This window comes from Silurus meridionalis, chromosome 22, assembly GCF_014805685.1.
Source record: "Silurus meridionalis isolate SWU-2019-XX chromosome 22, ASM1480568v1, whole genome shotgun sequence".
In the NCBI taxonomy this organism is placed as follows: domain Eukaryota; kingdom Metazoa; phylum Chordata; class Actinopteri; order Siluriformes; family Siluridae; genus Silurus; species Silurus meridionalis.
This window is the reverse complement of record NC_060905.1, coordinates 4,880,371-4,906,824: the sequence shown is the minus strand read 5'-3', so window position 1 is coordinate 4,906,824 and position 26,454 is coordinate 4,880,371. Positions and strand designations below refer to the sequence as shown.

Below are 26,454 nucleotides of genomic sequence, written 5' to 3'. Positions count from 1 at the left end.
TGGGTACACTGGCAGAGTGAGAGAGAGAGAGTGTGTGTCACAGATAGATCAATTGAGTAAGAGTGTGTTATGGGTACATTGGCAGAGTGAGTGAGAGAGAGTGTCACTGATAGAGAGATCGATAAAGTGAGAGTGTGTTATGGGAACATTGACAAAGTGAGTGAGAGAGATAGTGTTGTGCACTGATAGCAACATAATAAACCTCTGACGAGTCTTTATATTAACATATTTTATGATAATATTTAAAAACATGTTCACTGAGTTTAAATACTAAATCATGGCCTGCAACAAGTCCCCCACGAGTTACACATTCCTCACGCAGCATCCTTCGCTTCAGGCCTAACGTCCATGGGCCGAAACCCAAATGACTCAACGCTGCCTATGCAGGTAGGCGACGCAATGACGTCTTCTTCAGCCTACGCAGTGTACTACGTAATCGGATTTCTATCCAATTGAGACGCGTCCTTTTAAATGTGCTACGGCTCCTTTAAGAATCTGGGCTCTGGGAGGGACGAGGTTTGGAAAGCCTGTTGATCCATTTTATTTCTAACGAAATTTTCTTGGCCAACGGAAAAGTCTCTGGTTTTGGGGGGAAAAGGTGGATTTTCGGGTTCCTGCTCAGTCCTGGGTGATGTTTTACACGACAAACACGTGAAAAGGGCTATTGGTTTTAACCGTTTTTTTTTTTTTTTGCGCATTCGGGATAAGTTTTCAAGCGAGCAGGACTTTTTGGGACGAGCTGCTGAGGAGGAGACCATGGACTGGGGAACGGAACTGTGGGTGAGTTTCATGAAGTTTCCACAACAACTAATACATTATAGTTTTTTCCTTGGTACCATTTACATTCTTTAAAGATGATTGCGTGGATTTTTGTTGTTGTTGCATGGTTTTGATGAAGCTGCAGGGTTTTTTATGGCGGAAAAAAAGTTGGTTGGTTTTTCCTCCAACCGAAACCCAGTTTTCTCTCATTGTTCACGCACAATGTTTTATTTTTTGGCTCTTTGGAGATCAACATGCGATTTTCCTTCATTCTGAGCAGTAAAGACAAAGACTCAGACTGTCTGCAGCTGGACTTCATGTTGTAGATAAACCCCGAGGATGCGCTCCGTTAGTGTTCCTGCCTAACGCTGTGTGTGTGTGTGTGTGTGTGTGTGTGTGTGTGTGTGTGTGTGTGTAAGATCTGGATAATATCCCCTGCTAGGATTTATGTATAATTTATTTAACAGAGTGTTTAAAGATCAGCTGATCCTGGGATCCTGTTTTGTGTTGAGGTGATGGAGAGAAATTTGGGTTTGGGAGCTGCGTGACGCGTGTTAACAATGACGTCATTTCCGCTGTTACTCCCTCTGTCCCGATGTCTCATTGTCTGCCTCTATATCTCACCCTCTGTCTGTCTTTGTCTTCTATCTCTATGTCCTGATGTCTGTCTGTCTCTGTCTTCTATTCATTTGTTTGTCCCCATGTCTCACCTCCTGTCTGTCTTTGTCTTCTACAAATCTGCCCCTATGTCTCAACATCTATCTATCTGTCTGTCTTTGATTCTCTGTCTGTCTCTTTCTATTGCTCTGTCTTCTCATTGTCTGTCTTCTGTCCGTTTGTCTCTCTGTTTGTTTGCTTACTTTTATCTTCATATCCTGTTTTGTCTGTCTTTCATATCTGTCTTTGTCCCCAAGTCTGTTTGCCTGTCTATGGTCTCTCTCTATCTGTCTCTGGGTACTTTTCCTCTGTCTGTGTGTCTGTCGATTTGTCTCTCTTTCTATTTCTACTGTCTGTTTCTCTGTTTGTCTGACTGTTTCGCTCATTGCCTGTCTGTCTGTCTCTCTCTTCTCAGTCTCTGTACCTGTCTGACTGCTTCTCTGTTTTATATGTGTCTGTCTATCCGCCTGTCTGTCTTTTTCTCTCTGTATCTTCCCTCTGTCTGCCTCCCTGTCTGTCTGTGTCCCCTCCAGACCAGACCCCCCCCCCTCTGTTTATATCTCTGTTTATATATCTATTTACCTAGCTCCTTTATCTCTTTCTGAGTGGCCATCCTTCTGTATATCTGATCCTCTATCTCTCTATCTGTCTTTCTAGCTCTCTGTTCACACTCATGTTTCTCCTTCCCTCTATTGATCAAATCCTTTTTTTTCCTCCCCATTCATTCATCACTCGACTCCATGTTTTTATTTCTGCACTTCCTTTTTATGTGTTCTGCCCTTTGACTGTTTCTCGTGTTAATTGTTGTTTAAAAATAAATAACCTTTTAGGTTGATTAGCAGCACAAAGCCTGACTCATTCCCACTACCAAAACCCCCAAAACAATCTTTTGTTCAAGAACGACTTGTTTTTCTGTGGGCTTCTTCTCATGAAAGTGCTTTTAAAGCTCACCTGAAGCACTTCAGTGGGTTTTATATTCTCACAGAATCTCAGTTTTATAGTTTATTACAAAAATTATCTAATGGTGTTATTAGGATTTTTATTATTCAGATTTGGAAGATGTGTTTTGAAGTTATGTGTCTATCATGTGGAGTTCTGAGTTTTCCCCCTACTACTACATGACTAAAATAAACCTGACGATGTCACTGACACGGGTGTGAGCTTCACCGGTGACCTCGGCTGTTTTTCGGCCTTGACGCAAAAGACAGGGATTCAAATGTATACACAGTTGAACATCTCCAGTATAAAAGTGGAGCATCAGAGAGAAATGAGTGAAGCGATTCTGGCCCCGTTACACTGGATCCCTCAGGGTTTCAGTCCTATGTCCCTTTCCATCATGCGGCCTGCTGCACCAGCCTAATTAGTTTTGCCCTAATTTCTGTGGCCAATCATCCAGTCCAGGTCCCTGCGGGTTTACTTGGTGTTACGCTGCAGTTTTTCCCCCCAGACAAAGAGAGATGTTTCTTTCACCTGTGTTGACTGAATTTCATATCCCAAAAAAATGTAGTTTAAGCATGATTCTGGACATGTCTAATCACCAGTATATTCAGCGTCTGGTGTTTATTTAACGCCTGGGTTCTCTTCACACGTTCAAGACGGCAGCGCTGCATTGTTGACATACTTGTCTGCATATCTTGTACACATCTGCAGGATTAAAGTGACGTTCTCCGGGCGGTACTTCAGAGCCACAACATCCTTTTCCATCAGGTTTCCAAGTGGAGCTGTACAAAATTTAGGGGTTTTGAGAAACCCTTAAAGAGATTTTGTTTCCGTAACGCAATCATTAATTTGACCTCTTTACTGGCGAGGAGGCATTCTGACTCTCCGACTCTCTTCTTGACGTGAAGAATCCACCTGGAATAGATTCCTCACACTAGCGATCGTGATTTGTTGATTCTGAAGCATTGTGTGGAAGCGTCTATCGGTTTACGCCAACACGTTATCTCGGGTGCTTAATTAAGGGTAGTTTCAACACTTGTGTGAATTGTGGGCGGAGCTTACCGAGATGGGATTAAAAAAAGAACTTCAATAGTATCTATCTGCTAACTGCATACAATGATACATAAGCATGCGATTCGAGCCGTAGCATTACAGGCTTAGCGTTAATTTCCGAAGTTAATATCACCTTGTGTGCGAGTACACATCAAAAGAAAGCGTAATCCATGCTTGTTGGTTTGGATTTGGATTTTCTTTGCAAAAGGTTTTTGTTTGATTGATTGCATGGGAATTTTAATCAGATAAAAGATGTATTATATATATTAATAAACGCAGTATTGTATTGTAGCATTATTTACCAAGCTTTTTAATGACTTAGAGGTTTTCAGTGCAGTCCATATCAGATATGGTTTTCATGATATGTTCTTATTATATATTTTACAGTACAATGCTGGTCACCTCAATAAATCCACATCCATACGTGTTTGTTGAGTGTTGACCTGGTGAGTGGGAATGGTGGTGTGAATAGGGGTGAATGTAGGAGGAGTATCAGGGTGCTATCAAGGACGGAGATGCTTCACCAGGTTCATCAGGTTCCTCTCTCAGTGTTTGTTGGTCTCAGTTGCTACGTTACTCTTTCTCGTCCGTAATATAACCCGCATGTGGAGAAACAATAGTAATATAATACATGACCAATAATAATAGTTTCACGACACATCATATGTTTAATGAGAACAAATAAACGTCATTTTCTCAGTAATGTTGGAATAGAGTTTGGTTGCAAAACAAATACAGGGTTACTGATTGATTTCAGATTCGTTAGAAAAATAAAATTAAATACAAATTGTTTAAGGTGCACAAAAGTAAAGAAAGAAACGTTTAGTCATACAGATACAGATGCTCGGGTTTTTTTTTGTGTGTGTGTGTGTGTGTGTGTGTGTGTGTGTGTGTGTGTGTGTGTGTGTGTGTGTGTGTGTGTGTGTGTGAATTATAACCTGTACAATTATATCCTGACCAATGCTGGACAGTTAGGCCGATAATTTAAATGTATTTTTTTATTAATAATGGTATTGAGATCAGTGCGCCTCTTTTTTTCGCTTTATCTGAAGAACCTGCTCGCGTTGCTACGCCGCATCCTAAACGCGTCTCCCAGAGCGCCTCGCGTGAGTCAGTGGCACGAATCACTCGACCCCGGTGTCTAAGCAATGTTCCGTCCGATCGCTTCGGGTTTTTCGTTTAGTCATTAAGGCCTGACTACTCGGTGGCACGTGTCCAATGTTTCTCTGTTGATCCGTTGGCTATTTATAGCAGCCCTGGACTTGCGCCTGCTCCTCCATTATGTAAAGTATGCGTGTTAGTGTTTTTCTGCTCTCTCTCGGTCGGCCTGTGTGTCTATTTGTGTTGATGTTGTTTTAAAAAATGGATCACAGTAGGCTGTTTATTGAGGCGTGAAAGCCGCATGACTGATGGACGAGGCATTTGCCAGCTCTTCGGTTCGGAATGATGTGCCAGAGCAGGGCTTGGTGTGAAACACTCATCACTCTGTGGTTTTTCTTAAGCTAGGGAGGGACCAGACAATGACCGGGTCAAAACGAAACTACGAGGAGGGATGAAGGACAAGGCACTGAACGCAGTGAAATGGTGCCTGCCATTCTCTTTTTAATTTGCCTCATGTGACGTGTTTGATGCAAAGCACTAAAGTTTTTGATTTCTGAGTGGGTTTGCGGTGTGTGTTTGGGCCATGAATTCTTTATTTGTTATGTAGTTCTGTTTATTGACTCCATTTTGAGGTGGCCAGAAGAAGGAGGTGTTTAAGGCATGGACCAGCTTGTTAGGAATTTACTCCTGAACCTTTCCCCTCCCGTTTGTAGTGAGTCCTGTGTGCGCATATGGGTGTGTGTGTTGGGAAGAGTTTCTTGATCTCATCACTCACGTCTAGGCATGCCTGCACTCGAAGCACTCACAGCAACACGCTATCCAAAACAAGGGCAGAGAAACCAGAGCACGATGGAGAGCAATACTCCTCTGTCTCAGTTGAGGTTTTTTTTTTTTTTTTTTTTTTGGTCAGTATGGAGAAGGAAAGTGCTGTTTGAACTTGTTTGCTAAACAAGGATTATCCATCCTTCCCTCCAGGTTTTTGTTTAGCCTGTTTTTCTTCATTGTAGGAAATAACATGGCGTGACATTCATATTTCTACGAACCATGTTGATATACAGCAGGAAACAAGGAAGACTGCTACTTCCTGTGTCCCAGGCGAGAGAAATGACTGGGCCTCAGTGCTTTTTAACTCTGCTGCTGCTCTGCAACAGGGCCCAGGTTACCCTCGTCAGGAAGGCCTCCCTCTGATAAAATAGCTGAGGGTCAAGGGTTACTAACATGCTGAGAATCTGAGGAATGTAGGGCCTGGGGCAGAGGCAGATAAAACAACACACATCATCACTAACACATTTTTCTTAGCATGTTTAACAAGTTTCTGAGAATTGTTGAACAACCATGTTTGGCAAAAACAACGATCCTGGGATTAGAATAAACCCAAACTCTTAAAGATCCCTTGGTTGACTGACTTCTTGAAGGTTCTAAGTAGATCAGTGTTTCTCTGAACGTTTTTGAGGAAGTAAAACCTTTTAAGTAAATGTAAAGAACCCTTGGAAAACCCTCAGTATTCCAGCTTGTTTGCATTAGACATTAGATTCCCCTCCAAGACTGAAGAACATATTTTTCTCAATGCCTCCACTGATTGTTTCTCTTGCCGACACATCATTTGAATTTTCCGAGCGGTTTCAATTTCTTTTCAGTTTCTTATTTTGTTTGAAACGCCAGTGAAATCATAACCCATTTCTCAGGACAGGCCTCCACTTCCTGTTCAAGAGCGAAACTCCTGTTCGGCAGTTAAAGTGGCCAATAATCTGCTACTTTCACAGCAAAGTTTCTGAGAAACGGATTACAACCCTCCGGTACTAAGAAACTTATGACCGGAAAAAGTGTACATATAAATCTCGGACGCTTAGTGAGTTTCTGAGGTGGACAGCCAGAATTTTGCCCAGGTGATTAACCTTTTATGGAAACGCCAAGTTGTATACAAAATGATCATTAAAAACAATAATTAAATCAGTGTCTGTGCTGATCATATGAAGCTATTAGAGGCTATAAAGGAATGTAATTTCAGGCAATAATCTGAGGACGTGATCAAGTCAAGTTTATTTCCATAGCGCTTTTCACAACAGACATTGTCTCAAAGCAGCTTTACAGAATTTACGAGTTAAGGTGAACAATGTGTATTTATCCCTGATGAGCAGCCATGGTGACTGTGGCAAGGAAAAACTCCCTTAGATGTTATGGGGAAAAACCTTGAGAGGAACCAGACTCAAAAGGGGAACCCATCCTCATTTGGGTGACATCAGGAGTGTGATTATAAATATTTAAACAATACACAACACTGGAGAGTGAGAACTAACATGAGCACTGGAGTGTATGATTATAAGTAATGTTCCTTCTACAGTCTTTTACAGTCATTGTGGATATAAAACTGAGGGCTACTGAGCAACTCAGCAACTTATCACAAATCCAACACCAGCTTCTCCATGCCAGAGCCTTTAAACATTCAAAGAGGTCCAATGTTAAAACTTTAATTGGCACTGGTACGTCTCAAGATGGTTCGGGATGTTTGCGGCATCTACTTCTTTAAAGGTCCAGAATCTTCATAAGGTGGGACTTGACTGGGGCTGGAGCAACCTCAGGATGCCTTGGGATGGGGAGAGAAAGAGAAGCAGTGGAGAAAAATTAGCGTAGCTGCTGTTCATGATATTAACAGCACAAGTTGATAATGTGCATGTGATCAGATGTTCTGGAGCACAAGGTTATGATGTGAGACGTATGTTATGCTTTGCTAAAAAGATACGTTTTTATTCTGCACTTAAGATGGGAGAGTGTGTCTGAGCCTGTCAGAAAGACTATTCCAAAGTTTAGGAGCTAAATGTGAAAATGCTCTACCACCTTTAGTGGACTTTGCTATTCTAGGAACTACTAGAAGTCCCGAGTTTTGAGATCTCAGGGAGCGTGACGGATTGTAGCGTGTTAGAAGACTGGAAAGATAATCGGGAGCCAAACCATTTAGTGTTTTGTAAGTAAGAAGCAGTAGTTTGTAGTTGATGATAAGATTGGGGTTATATGATCAGTGATCAGTATCGTGCATGGTCGTATGAGCAGAGAAGGGTGTTGATTCTCTCAAACAGTCAGAAATGATGTAAATCTTTAATAATTCAGCCATATTGATTTCAAAACAGTTTAAAAGTTTCGACGCCAACTTTAGAATCGCTGACGAAGCACATTTCACACCAAGTGAAGCTGCTCACATTGGCACTTCTGTTTTCCTTCCAGTAGTTTAGTAAATATAAAGCGCAGATACCTGCTATTGCGTTGTATCGTCATAAACAGTATTAGCAGCAGATATCCACAAGCATGGTATGTTCAAAAATACAGGTAGTCCCAGACTTACGATGGAGACGCATGCCGATGACCCCGCAGTACCTTTTAGTCGACCCATGGCCTACCTAAGAGTCTTGTGATCAGTATTGGGGTAGTTTACTGTAATTTGTTTGTTAATTTAATAAAATTTTAACTATACAGTTACTCAGGGACCATCTGCACATGGCGTTGTTCCTATTATTATAAGTTCCACTCATCTGGCAAGACATTACACTAGATTTTGGGTCATGGATCTGTGGGTTTGTGGTCATTCAGATACAAAAACCCAAGAGGTTATCTGGCAAGCTTACAGGTCTTTCCAAAGGTGCTCAATAGGGTCAAGGCCAGAGCTGTGTGCAGGACGTTCGAGTTCTGCCTCTCCAACCCATATGTTCACAGAGCTTGTTTTGTGTACAGAAGCATTGTCATGTCAGAACAGTGTTTGAGCTTCGAAGGAACAGAAAAGGCAAAAAAATGTGATAATACTGCACAAAGACATTCTATACAATTGTGTGTGTCCAGCTTTGTGACAACAGCTTATGGGAGACATTTACATTTATGACATTCGGATGTTTTCCTTATCAAGAGATACTTACAAGTGAGCAGTTACACATGACGAAATAAAATCACATTTACAGTCTTATTTATTGCCTTAATGTGGGCGGGAGACGCATTTTAACTTTATGCAAAAGAGAAGCAAAACGATTAGGCGAGGACCTGTGGGTGTGCACCACAGTGCCACGCTTCACTTTGTTCCTGCTCTGGAAAAAGATTAAATCTTATTGAGATTTGGATCTCGAAGTAATCTGATAGGGCCAGTGAAACACATATGATGATGCACATGAACCCACTGTAAGAAACCCCGACCCAGACTGTCCGAGTTTGCAATATTTTCATAATTTTTTTGAACTCTGTGCAGCTTTTGCTATTTGTGTGTATATATAATTTTAAACAGCCATGAACTCTTTTCCGTATCACAGCTTGAAGGATCAGTAGCGCCGCTATGCTTTTGTCGCAAGAACGTCATTCAATTGACGTCCCTGGACACCGGATCCGCACACAGTCACTATAGCACAATCTTTTGTATCTCTGTGTCGCTTCACTGAAGCATGTCTGACAGCGAGTGTTTTATTCTCTCCGCAGGACCAAAATGATGTCCTAGAGAAGCACACACAGTCAGGCCTGGACCTGGTGGACAAATACATAAAGTTTGTGAAGGAGCGCACAGAGATCGAGCAAAGCTACGCCAAACAGCTACGGTGAGATCCACACTCTTATCTAACCAGTTCCTACGGGTGAATGCCGTGTGTGTGTGTGTGTGTGTGTGTGTGTGTGTGTGTGTGTGTGTGTGTGTGTGTGTGTGTGTGTGTGTGTGTGTGTGTGTGTGTGTTTGTGTTTGGACGTGTTTGTTGGGAACAATTATAGCTGATTGTGAAATGACGTGGGACTCATGACTGATTTGGAGCAGAACAGAACTTGTCTGGTCTCAAACTCGTGCTCTTTTTGCCTCTAGTTTTCCTCTCCCTTTTTCTCTCTCTCTCTCTCTCTCTTCCTCTCTCTCGCTCTCTCTCCTCTTAGTGTCTCTTTTTCTTGTCATATCTGAGCTCTCACTTTCACTCTTAATTTTCTCTCTCTTTCCATTGCTGGGTTTCTCATTTTCTCTTCTTTTTTTTTTTTTTTAAATTCTCAAATTTCTGCCTCTGTGCTGCTTCACGTGGCTCTTCCTGTCCCCTGGGTCTTCCGTCTGAAGAGGGGAAGTGGGAGCAGACTGTCACATGACAGGGCAGATGTGGTTGAGGAAAGTAAAAGAGGATTGGAAGGAACTTTTTTTTTTCTTTTTTTTTTCCTTCTTAACTGTTCCTTAGCACTTTCCACTGAAAAATAAACAGAACTTGGAGGACATCTGGGGCAAAGACGTCACGTGTTCTCCGTGCGTTTTGTTTGTATTTGTGTGTGAATTGATAGAAAGGTAATATCAACGATTGTAAATTGTAAAGTACAAACCACAACATGTCACGTGTGTGTGTGTGTGTGTGTGTGTGTGTGTGTGTGTGTGTGTGTGTGTGTGTGTGTGTGTGTGTGTGTGTGCACCAATACAACTCAAAAGTAGATTGTTTTATATGATGATACATACAGCACACAGGAAGTATTTTATTCCTCTTTTACCACAGCAGTTTGCCAACAGTTACACTGTTTTACTTATTAATGAACACCGGCTTATATGTTGTGCTTTAAATCTTGTTATTAACATTTTGCCAGTTCCTCTTGCTCTCTCGTGCACTCTTTCTCTCTTTTTTTAAAGTTAATAACACTGAAATTGTTACTGATAAACCAAATAGCCCAAAGTCCTCCTCGTTCCAGGAAGCCACTCGAAAATATCCATAATGTACAAGCAGGAGCTGCAATTGTGCAGTTTGGAATACTACCTCACTTTATTGCCAATGTTCCAGAGAAACGTTTCCTTTGCGACCTCGAGTCATCTTTCCTTCATCAGTAAATCCCAGGCAGGGTGGCTCCAGAGCTTTTCCCGTGAGCACCGGGTGTGAGGCAGAAATCACATCCTTCACACTACACTTTCACACTAATATGAACAGTTTAGCCTGTCTACCCACTGACGCGTTCTCTAGCAGGCGAGAGGAAACTTCATGCAAAAAAAACCCACGTAAAACTCCACACAAACCCACTGGAGCTGTGAGCAGATCGTTGCCCTCCAGCCAGTTCTTAAATCCTCAAAACACAATTCTATTCTTTTGTGTAAAAATTCATATTTCACTGAATTCATTTAGTCATCATTTATCAGGGACACCTCACGTGATCTTTCATAAAAAACAAGTAACCTTTCTGGAAGGGTTTTGAGGTGATTGGCTTAAAAACAGAGCAGGGATACAGTTAGCTTTTTTTCTGATTAGCTCTTCTTCATGGCACCTGTTAGTGAGTGGAGATATTATTAGGCATCAAGTGAATGTTTTGTCCTCAAAGTTGACGTGTTAGAAGCAGGAAAAATGGTAGGGATTTGAGCGAGTTTGACAAACATTGACGTCTAGACGACTAGGTCAGAGCCTCTCCAAAACTGCAGCTCTTGTGGGATATTCCTGGTCTGCAGTGATCAGAATCCATTAAACTGATGTATGTGGAGAGCGAAGGATGGTCTGTGTGGTCCGATCCAACAAACGAGCTCCTGTAGCTCAGACTGCTGAAGAAGTTCATGCAGTTATTAAACGATAGGTCAGAACTGTTTTGGCAGGAAAAGGGGGACGAACTCAATATTAGGCAGGTGGTCATAATGTTATGACTGACCGGTGGCTATAAAGTTGTGCCTGGTCAGTGTAATTCACAATAAACATTTTATATATCACCTAACAAGGCATTTATGTTGCTTTATAAGCTATGGAGTATATGTCTATAATATGTGCATAAGAATACTGTAGTAATGCACTGCTAATACGAAGGACAATATCGTATTATTGTGTAGATGTAATTTTTCTGCATTGTTTTTGTAAAACAGGTAAATGCAATGGAGTGTTAGATTATTGTTTTAAGCTTTATCAGGTCGTACTTTTACATAATCCAAGACCGGCCTGCTGATGCGAGGGTTTTTTGGTTTGGGACGCTCGTTTAACATTTACAGATGGAGTCTCAAGTTGCAAGCGCGTTGTAACAATCGCTACCCCCAGGGTGCGCAGTGTAGAGTGTGTTATTGTGTGCTGGAATTATGCAATGACCAAGGAAATCCTTTTAACAATGCTTTTTTTGAACGTACTTGTTATTAAATGCACATTGTATTAAATATGTCGGGTATCGAATTGCCCCTCCCTTTTCGACAATAGAGTTTAGCTTACCCAACATGATGGGCTAAGTCTTGGTTGATCGTTGCTTGTTCGTTCCATTGTTGCTCGTTCGGGCCTGGTGCCACAATGCCATGCGGGCTGGACATTTCAGATTCTAAAGTGCTGGACAGATTTGATTGGACAGACAATCTAATGAGGAGCTGTGGCGAATGATGGCATCGATATTGTTGATCATTGGTAGCTTGACGCTGTACATTTTGAACCTATATATGTGAATTTTTTTTTTTTCTTTCCGTTCGAAAATTTCATTGGTCTAATGTTATGGGGTTCAGTTTTTTGGCTTGAAGTTTGTGAAACCGGGAAAAACCCAGGAAAAATTTATAAATAATCCGCTTCGGTTTTTAAGCCGCGGGGTTCAAAACGTGGGAAAAAAGTAGCGGCTTATAGTCCGAAAAATACGGTATTCATTTATTGGCCTTTATATGACTTGTTGATTTGGTGATGTGATTAGATAAAAAAATTGTCTCTCTTGATTAATCACAACTTACAATCCTCTGAAACCTTTCATTTAATTTTGAGAGTCAATTTACTGGAAACTCATTTTCCAAGACATAAAATCAAAGCGAGCACAGTTTCATAGCGTACAGAAGAAAGGCTCCGCGGCGTAGCCATGAAAATTAACACCAGGTAACGAATGCATTCATGTGGTGCCAAGATTGCAGTTTTCATTACTGTATTATTAATGTTAGTGCTTGCTTTTTGACTGGAAATGAAAATTGTCAATCATTTATAAGGATGTTGCTCGTCATCTTTACAGGAACCTAACAAAGAAGTACAGCCCCAAACGAGGCAGCAAGGAGGAGCATGAATGCAGGTAATTTTCAAAATGGGTACAAATAATAATAAAATCTATTTGGCATAAAAAGATTGAAGCTCCTGGTTGTAATAACTGGTTTGGGCATAAAGGTTCAATTTGTGCATCGAGTGAGCGAAAAGGAAGACCTGTGGGGTCTGAATGAGATCCTCTTTCACGCTAACAATCCCACACAAACAGCTGCATAGCAACACAGTACACTTAATAGCTCTTACGGTGGGGAACCAAAAGGAAGTTGCAGATGAAAATAAAGTGTTATTTTCAGACCCAAAATGAAACCGGGCTCTGCAGTCATTTCACTTCACTTCGCCTCGCGTTTCTTGTAGGTTTTCGAACCACCAGGCTTTCCTGGACATTCTCAACGAGATGAACGACTACGCAGGACAGAGGGAGCTGATCGCCGAGAACATGATGATGAACATCTGTATAGAGCTCAGCAAATACCTGCAGGAGCTCAAATTGGAGCGCAAGTCGGTGAGAGAGAGAGAAAGAGAGAAAACTGGGTCATGCTTTAAAAAAATCAAGGCAGCAGTGATTTAGCAGTGTGACGCATGAATGATTATTGTGGGTTGATGTTTCACAATCTCGTGTAATATCCAGAAAGCTTTGGCCATTTCCGTCAGTGGATATATGCTCTGTGGAACATGTGGGACTTTTTTTTTTTTCAAATAAATGAATTAATGTCTGATGCAAACAGTAAAAAGGAATAATTAAGACGCACATACTCCTAAATTTAACTGTTCCAAAACACATATTGTGTCTTGATCATTATATATTCTTTGGTATAACCATAAATTAGTGACATTGGAAGCACCTATGGTCTCTTATGGTTTTTGAAACACATGCATGTTTATTTTGTTTCTATTCAACAAAGTAGGTAAAAAGCAAAAACACAAGAATTTGACAGTGCATGACTGGAAGTCCAATTGTGACAATTCAGTCTCAAACAGAAGAAATTACATATGGTGGAGAACAGGACAGAAGATGTTAGCAGACTGCCTCACACCCACACTCAAACATGGAGGTGGAAGCGTAATGGTTTGGGGTTGTTTTGACCAGGGAGTTTGGGAGACTCATTTCGGGTCAAAGGAAAACCGAACCAACATGGCTACCATTCCATGCTCCGGCACTCTGCGAGTCCGTCTGGACTACGAGTCATTTGAACCGACAAAATAGACGATGAGCCGAAGCGTTCGTCCGAGCAAGCGTTATTTAGAGAGCAAACAATTGGCTGGAGTGTCATCTATTATGAAATGATCTGCCCAGCCACCACACCTAAATCCTATTGAACTGCTCTGGGATGAACTGCATCACAAGGTCAGAAAGAAATCTCCAAGAACACATTTGGCATTACAGAGACATTGCAAAGTCTTTCAGCTGAATGTTTCGAGAAACTAACTGTCCCAATGCCAAGAATGTGTAAAGCTGTTATTCATGCTAAGGGAGGATTTTTCAATGAAAAATAAAGTGGAACATCTGGACATTTATATACAGTATTTATTTGGTCAACGCAAATTCCAATCTGTAAATTACTAAGTTTACTGTATAGAAACAAAAGGAACATGCATGTGCTTTCTCAAGACTCAAGACTAGATGTTTGAGCAGGAGAGGGTTAAAGGCCTTGCTCAAGGGCCCAGCAGGAGCAGCTTGGTGGTGGTGGGGTTATAATCCAAAGTCCAATGCCTTAACCACTGAGCTACCACCTACCTACCACAACTACCACAAACAAACAAATGTAGAGAAATTCCTGTCTGTCTGTCTGTCTGTCCGTCTAATTATTATTATTTTTTTGTGTGCATCAAATGTATTTATTTATTTATTTTTTGTTTGTATACAGAAATCTTTTGTATAGAAGAATTAGTTTTGCACGCTTTACTATCTTTTAGAATGGTTTTGTGGGTTTTTTTGTGCCCAAACCAGAGTAATGTCTAGACCTAGACAGCTGACTCTGTCTCTGTGTCTTAACTCTTTCCCTTTCTGTTGCATGTTTTTAGCATCTGTCAGAGGCCAAAAAGGCTCAGCAGACATTGGAGAGCACCTACAAGCAGCTCGACAATGTAAGTTCACATGTCTTCATCTATAGATGAGTGGCAGTACTGCAGACGTGTGTGTGTGTGTGTGTGTGTGTGTGTGTGTGTGTGTGTGTGTGTGTGTGTGTGTGTGTGTGTGTGTGTGTGTGTGTGTGTGTGTGTGTGTGTGTGTGTGTGTGTGTGAGGGAGAGATGGAGAGAGTGTCTGCCTGCTTTGCCTCTGATTTGCAAGTGACCGCCAGTGCAGAAAGCTCGCGTTTGTTTACATGCGCTTTAGTGTCTCCATACGTACGGCATGCGCACAGAGGTTTGTTTGTGTAAACGAGATAAAGAGAGAACGAGGGTATTAAATGAGTGAAAGAGAGGTTGTTGTTTACCTGCTCTTCACAGTGTTTGGTCAGGTGAGTCTTTCCTTTCATAAGTAGCTGACTAATATAATTTGTGTGTGTGTGTGTGTGTGTGTGTGTGTGTGTGTGTGTGTGTGTGTGTGTGTGTGTTAGAGTAAAAAGCGCTTCGAGAGGGAGTGGAAGGAGGCGGAGAAGGCTGCAATGTACGCAGAAAAAACAGATCAGGATATCAACGCTACAAAAGCAGATGTGGAAAAGGTATTTCCTTACAACTGAATGTTCTGTTCAAGTCTTTCTGGCTCCCTTTAAACCTGTACATATTTTTCTTACGATATCGTTGCTGCCCAGCTTCATTCCTCTGGGATCTACTTTTTCTGTTTTACTATTAACTGTTTAAATGATTTGCTTTGGACGAGTGCCCAACACCACTACTAAAGATTTCCCATCCTGCAGGGTTTAGTGTAAACACACATCTTGATAACACGATCGAGTGTGTTTTGTTTCAGTCCTATAAACTATTTATATTGTGTACATTCATGCAGATTAAGAAATCATCCAACAGTTCCTGCCATCTTTTTATTTTATTTTATTTTTTTCAATTCTGGTTAACACTAAGAGTTTGGGTTTCCTTATTAGCCTGATGGCTATTTTTAGAGCTATTTTTTTTCCCAGTGGATATTGACCCAAACAGTGCCCTCCCATGTCCTGATAACAGTGTCATAAAAAGTACATACTTCACTTTTGCTGGTGGCCCCCAGGTTTATTTGTGGCTTAGGGCCTCATTAATTTCAGACCCCAATATGTAGCATCCTCTTTTTAACAAATTTACATAAAAAAAGAAAACACCAGTTCCTAATAAAGGGTTCTACCCAATATGCATTTTTGACCATGTTTTCCATGTGATTGAAGATTAGAGGGATGGACTAGTTCCTGAAAGTCCTCCCCTTACACATGCTAAGGCCATCAGGTGTCCAGGCTGTGTAACCGGACTGGTTCACATCAATGGTTTTACATGACTCATATCTCCATGGTCCCGTCGCTCCAAGGACAGGCTTTCCAGTTCAAAAGTGTACCCTTTGGCCTCTCTCTTTAGCGCTACAGGAATTCCAGGTGGCCACATTGCCTCTGATGTCCAAATCACTATCAGCAGTGCCTGATAAATCCTTTCAGAAGCATCTGTGTGTGGTGCTGGCTGCTGTTTTATTATGCTAAAAAAAAAAAACTGCATCTCTGGTGGTATTTCCCTTGGGTCTGTAGAAACCCAGGGGCTTTCAGAAAGTGGGTTGACATCCTGGGTTATGAATTATCTACATCACCACCTAATTTATACTCTGACTACTGTTACTTGCCTGTAAAATTCTGATTGGTCATTGCTCCCCAGCTGCTGTTTGTAATTTGCCTAAAATTGAAACCAGCCCAACCTGTCTCGATCCTGGCCACTCGTTAAACCCCTTAATTCTTGTGCATGTTGTTTCGTCCCTTTGAACTTGAACAGCAACAAAATATATTTTCGGCTAGTTTGCTCTCAGGGCACACACACCCTTGGGCTACTGCAGAAACTGAATTTTTACAGCACCAGAATTTATGGAGCAGGTTTCATCTCCCTGGTTTTATACTAACCAGACTGTGTGTCTGTGTGTCTGTGTGTGTGTGTGTGTGTGTCTGTGTCTGTGTGTGTATGCTTAGGCTAAGCAGCATGCTCATATGCGTATGCACATAGCAGAAGAGTGTAAGAATGACTACGCTGCCCAGCTGCAGAAATACAACAAGGAGCAGAACCACTTCTACTTCGCTGACATGCCACAGATATTCAATGTAAGCAATATCACCACACACACACATACATGCAGACATTTCCTGAGTAATTACGTCACCAACTGAACTCACAGGATCCTGTCCATATATTTTTTTAAACCTGACAGTTTCCATATGACCTCTCTGACATTAAGTGTGTGTGTGTGTGTGTGTGTGTGTGTGTGTGTGCGCGCTTTGTAGAAGCTGCAGGACATGGACGAGAGGCGTGTGCGGAAGCTATCACAAACCTACATCCTGTTTGGAGATACGGAAAGACAAGTCATGCCCATCATCGGGAAGTGTCTGGAGGGCATCACCAGAGCTGGCACCAATGTTAACGAGAAGAACGTGAGCGTAGCCTTTATGCTTCGATTAGCCAGATACCCGGGTTTCTCCTTTTTTATGCAAAGTACAGCCGCTCGTCCTCCCCATTCATCTGCACAATCGCATGATTGTCGTACGAGAACGTTTCTCATAAAATCTTGAAACAGATCTCTGATAAGGTCGCACAGTATCAGCGCACCTTTACCTATGATTTTCAATCACGCCAACTCGCAAACCTGCAAATGGTATTCCAATTTTAAATACAAGTCCGATTACACTGGATATAACATAGAACCAAACCATACATTTTCACTTTTATTTGATTTTCATGCCGTTCCTATACTGGCTGTCATTTTCTTTATAAATAATTTATTCTCTTCTTTTTCCTCCTCTTTTTAATTCTTTGTTGACTTTTAGGGAGTGTCAGTTTGCTGCAGGAATCGTCACGCCGTGCTCTTCCTTGTAAATTTCCGGGAATTTGTCTATGTTCAGAGATTTCTGCTCAGCATTTCTGCTTAACTCAGCAGTTAAGGCTCGGGGTTACTGATCAAAAGGTTGGGGGTTGAAGCCCTGGTATCGCCAAGCTGCCACTCTGGGGCCCTTGAGCAAGACCATTAACCCTCTCTGCTTCAGGGGGGGCTGGATCATGGTTGACCCTGAGCTCTGACCCCAGCTTCCTAACTTCGCTGGGATATGCGAAGAAAGAATTCTTTTTCTTTCTTTCTTCTCCCCAAAAAAAAAAAAAAAAAAATAATTAAAGCAAATCTCTATATCTAATTAAACTGACATTGATTGCTTGTTCAGAAGCCCTGAGCCCTTATCCACTGAGCCACCACTGCCATTACCTTTAATGCAGAGAAAAAAGGAAAAAAATCCTTTGAGACCCGTGATCTAAGTGCAGGCTCCCAGATCTGTGTTTTGCACTAAAACTGCTTTCCATTCTTGCTTTTAAGATGGTAGTCATGCAGTACTTGAATCTAAGGCATGCATAGGGGTAGCTTTAAGCCTTATCATACTTAACCTTCTTATGCTATATGTGATATAAATACTAAAGCCAAGTACTTTCATGGTCAGTTGTTAAATAGACTTTAGTTTTTCCTTTTAATGTCTTTGGTGGAATATCTGTGTGCTTCCAGGACTCCATGGTTCTTATAGAGCAGCACAAATCAGGTTTTGAGCGTCCTGGCGATCTGGAGTTTGAGGACTACAGTCAAGGCATCAACCGGGCCTCTTCTGACAGCAGTCTGGGTACACCTAAAGGCCCTCTGGATCTGCTGGGCAAAAACAAAAGCAAACCTTTCTGGCTGTTCAGCAAGAAGAGCAAGGTAGGACCACCCAGATCTGTGTTGATGTCCGGCGCCCACTTGTATGCTGTGATATACTTTTCCTACATCATCAATATTATTATTAGAACTGTTTTTATTTATTCTTTTTATTAGTTCTAATTTCAATAAAATAATGAATTACAGATTTATATATTATTATTATTATTATCATAGCTAATTTAGTCAAAAAGCTCTACAAAAAAAAGAAATTATTTTCGAGCAAACATGTCTTAGCTAATTATTTGTGTTTTCAAAAAGGAAAATTATTTATTATATATATATATATATATATATATATATATATATATATATATATATATATATATATATATATATATATATATATAATATAATAATTTTAAATTTTTTTTGAGGACAGTTAATAGCAGACTAACAATTTCTATCTGTATCTTATACATATCTAACAAACCTAATTTCCTGTCATGCCTGCAACCATCTGCATGACATTGTTGCTAATGCTTTCTGCAACATCACCCCAAATACACTCTCATGGGTTTTTATAATGGACCATGTTAAAAACATATATATATTTTGTATAATCTGTGTCGGTTTGGTCCTGTAATGATTGCAGCCCTAATTGTGTTGCATAACTGTGAAATCCAGAAGCTTTTCAAGGCAGTAAACAGATAATGTGAAATTATGAAGGTGAAACTCAATTGTGTAATATGGTACGCTAAGGGCAGTTTATAGCTCGTGCTCTTGTCAGTCCTGTTCAGAAGCAATGGTCTTCCATCAACTTTGCATGGTTTTCGAAGAACTTGAAACCCCTCCCATTCTTGCATTTCTTTAAAACAAACACAAATCACACAAGCATTTGCACAGGCACGCACAAATCCTTAGCCAGCACCCTTCTTTTGCATGGCTCTCTCTGGCTGTGCGGTCATTTGTTTTTGCACTCAAAAAAAATCAGCAACGACCACAATACCTTCCTGCAATGTCCTGTATCAGAGCCGATAGCTGCAGTGGCAACTGGCTAACTTAGTTAATGTGGGTAAGAAATCCCGTGAGAATGAGTCTGAGGCAACAACAGGGAGCACATTCATCTTCTTGCTGCCATGTGACACACAGGCAGGCGTTTGCCAGCAAACACAGCATAGTGCTCTCTGTCTCCTCTACTGGAAGGTCAGTATTGGAACCTCGTCCTCCTTGCTCGGCCTAGTACCGACTCGACTGATTGTATAATAAAGGGATCAAATGCCAATATTGACAATCACAGAGCCTTCTCCGACGTGGCTTTACTTCCCTACTTTTCCCCTGTTTCGCTTTCATCCGCTTGCACATGTTGGCTGTTCTATCTGTCTGTTGTTCTTGCTCTGCTCGCTCTGCCTGGTCAGCATGTGCCTCTGTCCCATGCAGCTACTCAGAATCTATTCAGTAACACAGCTGAGCCTCAAAAATCCTTCCATACACCAGAATAGGGCTTATAAGAGTGTTAGTGTCCCTCAGATGGTCTCTCCTCTGCAGAAACAAGTTATATTTATCACCCAGTTTATTTAAATATATACTTAAGGCGTTTTCTCACGTAGCCTGAATACTTAAGTCCACACCAAGGACGGATTCTGGGCTCAATTTTGGGAAGGGCTCTTAATAGCAGGTTTGCTTTTTTTTTTTTTTTTTTTTTTTTTTTTTTTTTAAATATATATATTTCAATTATGTACGCAGGTTTATAAAATAGCAGGCAAAAGATTTGGGGTTCCTCTGGTGCCAGTAATTAGTGAAGGGCAGGGGGTAATTTTGATGCATCATGTAATAACCTGCAAGCAAAGAGCCAATCTAAATCTTAGAAGTTTATTTTTTTAAGCCCTGTAAACCCGTATTAGACTTGCAATCTTTTTTGCAATCTTCTCAACTTGCAGCACGATGGTAGGCTATTTACAATGCTGCAATCCAATAAAAATTGGAGTTGTTTAATACTGTTTTATAGCAGCGTTTTACGCGAGTAGTTAAACCGAACATGTCATGCAGCATTTCCAAAACCGATGCAAATCGAACCCGAAATACATTAGCGCATGCCCCTGACCGCCACTTTCAAAAGGACCAAAGAATCAGTTCTCTGAACCACTCAAGTGGTTTGTTTACACAAAATCTAATGAACACTCAGGGCAATAAAAAATAAGTGTGAAAATGTCATTAGATGTACTATTAGAAAGTTAGATTATTAAATATCAGGAAGCGTTCAGCCCTTAGGGTTATGTAGGCTGTATGAGGAGAAGACCCAGTAAAGCTGGTTAAGCTTCAGCTGAGCTAATGGCCCCCTTACTATGGCTGGGATGCACTTGTTTCACTGTTGGTCATTCCATTGCAGTGTTGCACGCTATCCATTTGGTTATTACAAGTAAGTTTTTAACGGGCAAAGTGTGGCTCTGCTACAGCAATCCTCCCAGAACCAAGCTCTGCAATTAGCTTATTTTAAAGTGATCTAAGATTACTAAAGCTAAGATAAAGCTCTACAGGGTATTTAGGAGATATATTTGTATATGTTTCCATCATTTGAAGCCTCCAGATAAACCCTGTGTTTCTGTAAAACATAAGTATAATTTACATAAATACTTCCCTATCCCTTTGTTCCCTGTTGAAAACGTTGTTGCTGTCTAGTCACGTTATTTTTGAACAGAAATGAACCTCTTATTGTTTCACACTAATACCCTGTGAAGGAAGTACTTTATCAGTCAGTGAGCGAGGGCTAACAGTCCTTTTGAAGTTGCATTTCACAGATCATAGTAAGACCTGCAGAATTTGGTTCAAATTGTCAAGAAACAGCTTGATATCAGAAGCCAGGTACAGTCTGTGGGCTCTCACTGATGAATATGCCCTGTAAAGCTTTTCTTTGAAAAACAAAGTATTGATTGAGCAGGCAGAGAAATAATAAATTACAGCTGTTGTGTGTTTTCCTTTGGCCTCCCTCCCTGGTTGAGAGAATGGTGAGGTCTAGCTAGTGAAGCCACACTTTGTTCCTTCCTGCTGATGTTGCATTGTTGGGCTCTAAGATTGGGGCTTTCTTTTTTTTATTTTTTTATTTATTGTTTGGCTTTGGAGCTTTAACTAATGGGCTGCTGGATTTTAGTATTTGAGCTTCAGAAATACACTGAGTTATAGGTTGCAGGGCTTTAGTATGGGGCTTCTGGGCTTTAGTGCTTGGCTTTAGTGTTGGGCTGCGGGGCTTTAGTGTGGGGCTACGGGGCTTTAGTGTGGGGCTACGGGGCTTTAGTGTGGTGCAGTGGGCCTTTAGGGCTTGGCTTTAGTTATGGGATGTGTTGCATTAGTGTGGATATTTTAGTATTTGTCTGTGGGGCTTTAGTGTTGGGGTGTTGGGATGTGGGGTTCATGGGTTTGGGGCTTTAGTTTTGGGCTGTGGGGCTTAGGCATTGGTGCTTTAGTGTTTGGCTGTGGGACATTAATGTGGGGCTTTAGTTTTGGGTTTTGGGGCATTAGTGATGGGATGTGGGGCGGGCTTTAGTTTTGGGCTTTAGTGTTGGGCTGTGGGGCTTGAGTGTTGTGCTGTGGGGCTTGGGCATTGGTGATTTAGTGTTTGGCCGTGGGGCATTAGTGTGGGGCTTTAGTGTTGGGCTTTGGGGCTTTAGTGTTGGACTGTGGGGCATTCGTGTGGGGCTTTAGTGTTGAGCTGTGGGGCTTTAGTGTTGGGTTTGGGATGTGTTTAATGCTGTGTTGAGGCTAGCTGTCATTCTGCCTCATGTTCCTCGCTTTGTGATGTTGCTTATGGTGTTTGATGGTGTCTTTCTTGTTCCTTTGTCATTTGTGTGTGTTTGTCTCCCTTGCCCTTTCCTCACCACCTCCTGCCGTCATGTCCCTGCCTTTCCATGGGTTGCTTTCCTGGTGTTGGCCCCCATCCACCTCACCCTACCATGCCCTTCCCCAGCCTTCCTCCTCCTCCCCACTCACGCCTTTCTCCACACCGCCCGCCCCCTCACCCGCTAACGGACCCCCCTCCCCCAAGTTTGCCCGGGATCCCCTGTCCTACTGTTTGAAGGAGATCAATAAGACAGTCAAGCCACGAATCTCATCCTTCCGGACTCTCCGCAGAACGGTGAGTGAGAATGGATGGCGTTTAGGAGCATCTGTAGGACGTTTAGTTGCCTGAGTAATGGTCATGCGCAGCAATTGGTCAGTCAAGTGCCCGTTTGAGGCTCGTTATGATTCCCCTATCGTCTTATGATTGGGAAATAAAACACTCAATGTTGTAAGGCCACTGATGCAACTCACCTGTGTACAATATAGTTGTGACTTTGCTAACGGGCATACCGTGTGTGTGTGTGTGTGTGTGTGTGTGTGTGTGTGTGTGTGTGTGTGTGTGTGTTTTAGAAATATACCCTGGAGAGGATCACGGTAATAAACATCAGGGTGATTAGGTGTGGTGTGGGGTGTTATAAAATGCACATTCTCTCAGTTTTTTGGTGTATTTATTATTTATTTATAAAAAACACGGGCAGGTTAAACAGATTTTCCACATGGCCACCTATGCATTATTCCCACAAAGCGGTTAAGTATTATTAGTAGCTGGGTCGTTCTAGACACTCGTGGAAAATAAATGTTGCATAGGCGGCCATGAAGTGGGGCAGACACTGAAGCTTTTTCAGGCATCTGGGTTTATTTGTAGTGCACCATCATGGGCTGCTATCACACTGTTCAAGTAGTTCAGCAAAGATCACATTACCTTAAAAAAAATTGTGGCCACTCTTATGGAAAAAACTTGCTGTTGGTTTGACAGCTGACTAATAATTTTTTATTTTTTTTTGCTTGTTGACTTTGCCACCTTGGATTAATTATCACCTAGACACTAGATATAATTTATCCATTGGTGTGTTGGAGTGGAAAATGTTTTGGCACAGCATGCTTAAAAAGGACACGCACTAAAGATAAAACAAACACTCATGATATGGGAATGTCATTTATTCCAGATTACGGAAGCTGAATGCAGTTGAGTGCAAGGAGGTTTGCATACCATTTAGAGAACATAAAACAAAACCTGCACGGTTAAAAAAAAAAAAAGGCAAAAATTCTGATTCAGTTCAAAATGTAATTTCTCTTCAGATATGAATGTTCTCTAATTCTCTAACTTGTATGCCAAGCTCTATTGTTTCTTCGACTCATCTCTGTATTTTATCATTTTTGTAGTACATTTTTCTACTTTCCTGCATGCACTAAATTCTGGCTTCTGCAAATTATTATTATATCAGGACAGTCGAAACAATCGTTTCACTGCACGCCGTACTGTATATAGTTGTGTTTGTGACCAATAACCATTGAAATTTGAATTTGTTGACCCTTCTGCCCTCTTATGCCTCTGCTCATACCTCAAGATGCCTCAGTTTTCCGATAATGGTCCCTGAAGCAGGTTTATATTAATGTGCCTGTTCTAATACAGTTTCTGTAGTTACAACTTTCAGAGGGAAGTGTATGGCCAAGGCGCCACATAAACAACAAAAGTTTGTGTAGTAAAACTTTTCTGTGAGAAACATTTATTCTGAAATGGTACAAAAAGTAAAGCATCAACCTCAAGTTTTCTGAAAAGGGAGAGTCTGAACAGAAGGGTTTTTACTGTTTCCTTGTAACGAAATCTGTCAAATTATGTAGCTTTTTGTAATGTAAGTGATACCAGCGCTTTGTGGACGATCCAGAATGTTAAAATGTAACTAGAAACGGATGAAAAAAAGTACCATGTTTGTTCAATGTGCTCGTTTAATTTGCTGTTGGGAAGTGGCAGCTCATTGGATGAGATGTTGGACTTCTAATCGGAAGGTTGCGAGTTCAAATCCCAGCACCACCAAACTGCCACTGCTGGGCCACTGAGCAAAGCCCTTAACCGTCAAATTTATAAATGTATAAATGAGGTAAGTCGGTCTGGATAAGAGGAAATGCTGCACATGTGAATGTGGTATAAGAGGGCAACTTTGAGGAAAATAATTGCCCCTAAGTGCACATCACAGCACCCTGGTTAGTGTTTGTGATCATGTTTACTTAAACCAGCTTTTGTCTAACCTAATAACTGCTTGACTTTCTTTAAATCTTTAAATGGTTTGGATCGAAGTGAGTTATTTTTACACTTTACATCTTTTCTTGCCGGAAACCTTTTCCAAGTACACAGATATTTGCAACTCAACTGTATAGCATATGTTTCAGGATCTTCTTTAAAAAAAATGATAATAAAAAAGGATTTGTACTAAAGGTCAATCGATTAATCGGTTTTGCAGATTAATCAGCTGATTGCTGGACCAACGTTGTTATCCGTATTGGTAAAATCCACGGTCAACCTCTAAATTGTATCCCAAATGTAGGCCATGTAGCCCTTTTGTCAGGTTCAGCAACTTTTTTTTGAGCAATCTAGGGCTTTTTTTTATAAATGGGACTGGGACTAACAGGAAAGGGTGATTTACTCTCATCTAAACATTCACACCCAAAACAGTTTGTATTTCGAGCTCTGGGTTAAATCTCTTTTTTGTAACCTGCACATTGTTTTTTAAAAGGAGACTCATGTTGGTAAGAAGCGTGAAGTAATTAAGAAATTCATTAGCGTTGATTACTGTTTATCTGGATAATTGAAGACGAGTTCTCTCGGTGGTAAACTGTTTTCTGCTCGTGCACTCTTAAATGGAGGGGTGATTTTGCTCATTAGTAGGTTTAGTCTGCTGTCAGATCTTATTTAGGCTTGTGTGTGTGTGTGTGTGTGTGTGTGTGTGTGTGTGTGTGTGTGTGTGTGTGTGTGTGTGTGTGTGTGTGTGTGTGTGTGTGTAAGGGTTTTCCTTCTTTTGCGCTGTGCAAGTGACACCATCTTCTTTCGATCTCCTCAGCCGGCTGCCACAGAGGATTTTGGTCATCTTCCTCCGGAGCAGAGGAGGAAAAGGCTTCAGCAGAAGATCGATGACATCAGCAAGGAGCTGCAGAAGGAACTAGACCAAAGGTGAGCAGTGTGGCACACAGTCTCCCTGGCAACCATTGCTATGACAACTAGTCGCAGCAAGTCGAACCATCCTCTGCCAGGTTTATCAGGGTCCGGATTGTATTTGCAAATCATAGGGGGTCTCGGAGGTTTAATGGTGAGCGAGCCTGAAGTGAGATCACCCTGATCACCTGTCCATCTTTCTCTCTTTCTCACACACACACACACACACACACTCTCTCTCTCTCTCTCTCTCTCTCTCTCTCTCTCTCGTTTTTTCTGCAGCGAGGCTCTTGGGAAGATGAAAGACGTTTATGAGAAAAATCCCCAGATGGGTGACCCTGCAAGCCTGGCTCCGCAAATCACACAGACTACCCAGAACATCGAAAAGCTCAGAGGGGAACTTAACAAATACGAGGTGCTGAAAGCGTTCATCTGATAACTTTAGATGTACACACACACACACACACACACACACACACACACACACACACACACACACTCTCAATCACTCACTCACTCACTTACTTACTTACTTCATTGTTGTGTTTCTGTACTGTAGTCATGGCTCGCAGGAGCCGGGGGACGAGGAGACCCGACTCTTCGTTACTCCACTCACTCTCTAAACAACAACGGTGGCCACAATGCATACAGGTCAGTGTTATCCCTGAGACAAGCTCCAGATTACACATGCACTCAGTATAACCTTATCTACAGCTCATGTCTGGATTAAAACAAAGGTGTATCAGTGTGCAGGGTCTGGCTGAAGTCCATGTAATGCAAGACAGAAAAAACTCTTCACAATGAAACACTATATAATAAATTAATAAAATTCAAAAAATTCTAAAGAAATACTCTCGGTTTAAACGTGGACGGAAAATTAACCAATTTAAATTCTTACCGATAATACAGGCATGACCTGATTTTTACTAGCCTATAATGCGATTGGTAACAAAATATACACTTAAAAGCCATGGCATTTTTCTACATCTCCACTTGAGCGCAAACAAACTGAGAATAAAGTTCACATCCGTCTTTGGATCAAAATAGAAACAGTTTGAAGATCGACAGCATTCGGTCTAATTTACAACATTTACAGTGTTACACGGTGAAGCGTTTCGAGAGCAGCCAGTAACCTCCATACCTCTAAAGAACTGGCATTAATTTTATAAATCATATAATAAAAAATGTAGGCTGCCAGTGTAATTGAATAACAATGAAGAGATGTGAAACCCAACAAGA

General features: G+C 41.3%; 1 protein-coding gene across 4 annotated transcripts in view; it reads left to right on the top strand.

Annotated features, from left to right (window-relative positions):
• Positions 1-505: 505 nt before the first annotated feature.
• trip10a (thyroid hormone receptor interactor 10a) overlaps positions 506-26,454 on the top strand; it is a 30,189-nt gene continuing 4,240 nt past the window's right edge. The window contains exons 1-14 of one of the 4 annotated variants that reach the window (XM_046834588.1): positions 506-780; positions 8,959-9,074; positions 12,421-12,477; positions 12,804-12,951; positions 14,472-14,534; positions 15,007-15,111; positions 16,540-16,668; positions 16,849-16,995; positions 18,108-18,296; positions 22,195-22,362; positions 22,638-22,661; positions 25,124-25,233; positions 25,498-25,630; positions 25,775-25,866. In XM_046834588.1, the coding sequence (XP_046690544.1) occupies positions 757-780; positions 8,959-9,074; positions 12,421-12,477; positions 12,804-12,951; positions 14,472-14,534; positions 15,007-15,111; positions 16,540-16,668; positions 16,849-16,995; positions 18,108-18,296; positions 22,195-22,362; positions 22,638-22,661; positions 25,124-25,233; positions 25,498-25,630; positions 25,775-25,866 (1,505 nt within the window). In that variant the 5' untranslated portion in view covers positions 506-756. The remainder of the gene's footprint in view (positions 781-8,958; positions 9,075-12,420; positions 12,478-12,803; positions 12,952-14,471; positions 14,535-15,006; positions 15,112-16,539; positions 16,669-16,848; positions 16,996-18,107; positions 18,297-22,194; positions 22,363-22,637; positions 22,662-25,123; positions 25,234-25,497; positions 25,631-25,774; positions 25,867-26,454) is intronic. The other 3 variants (XM_046834589.1, XM_046834590.1, XM_046834591.1) reach the window with 3 other exon arrangements.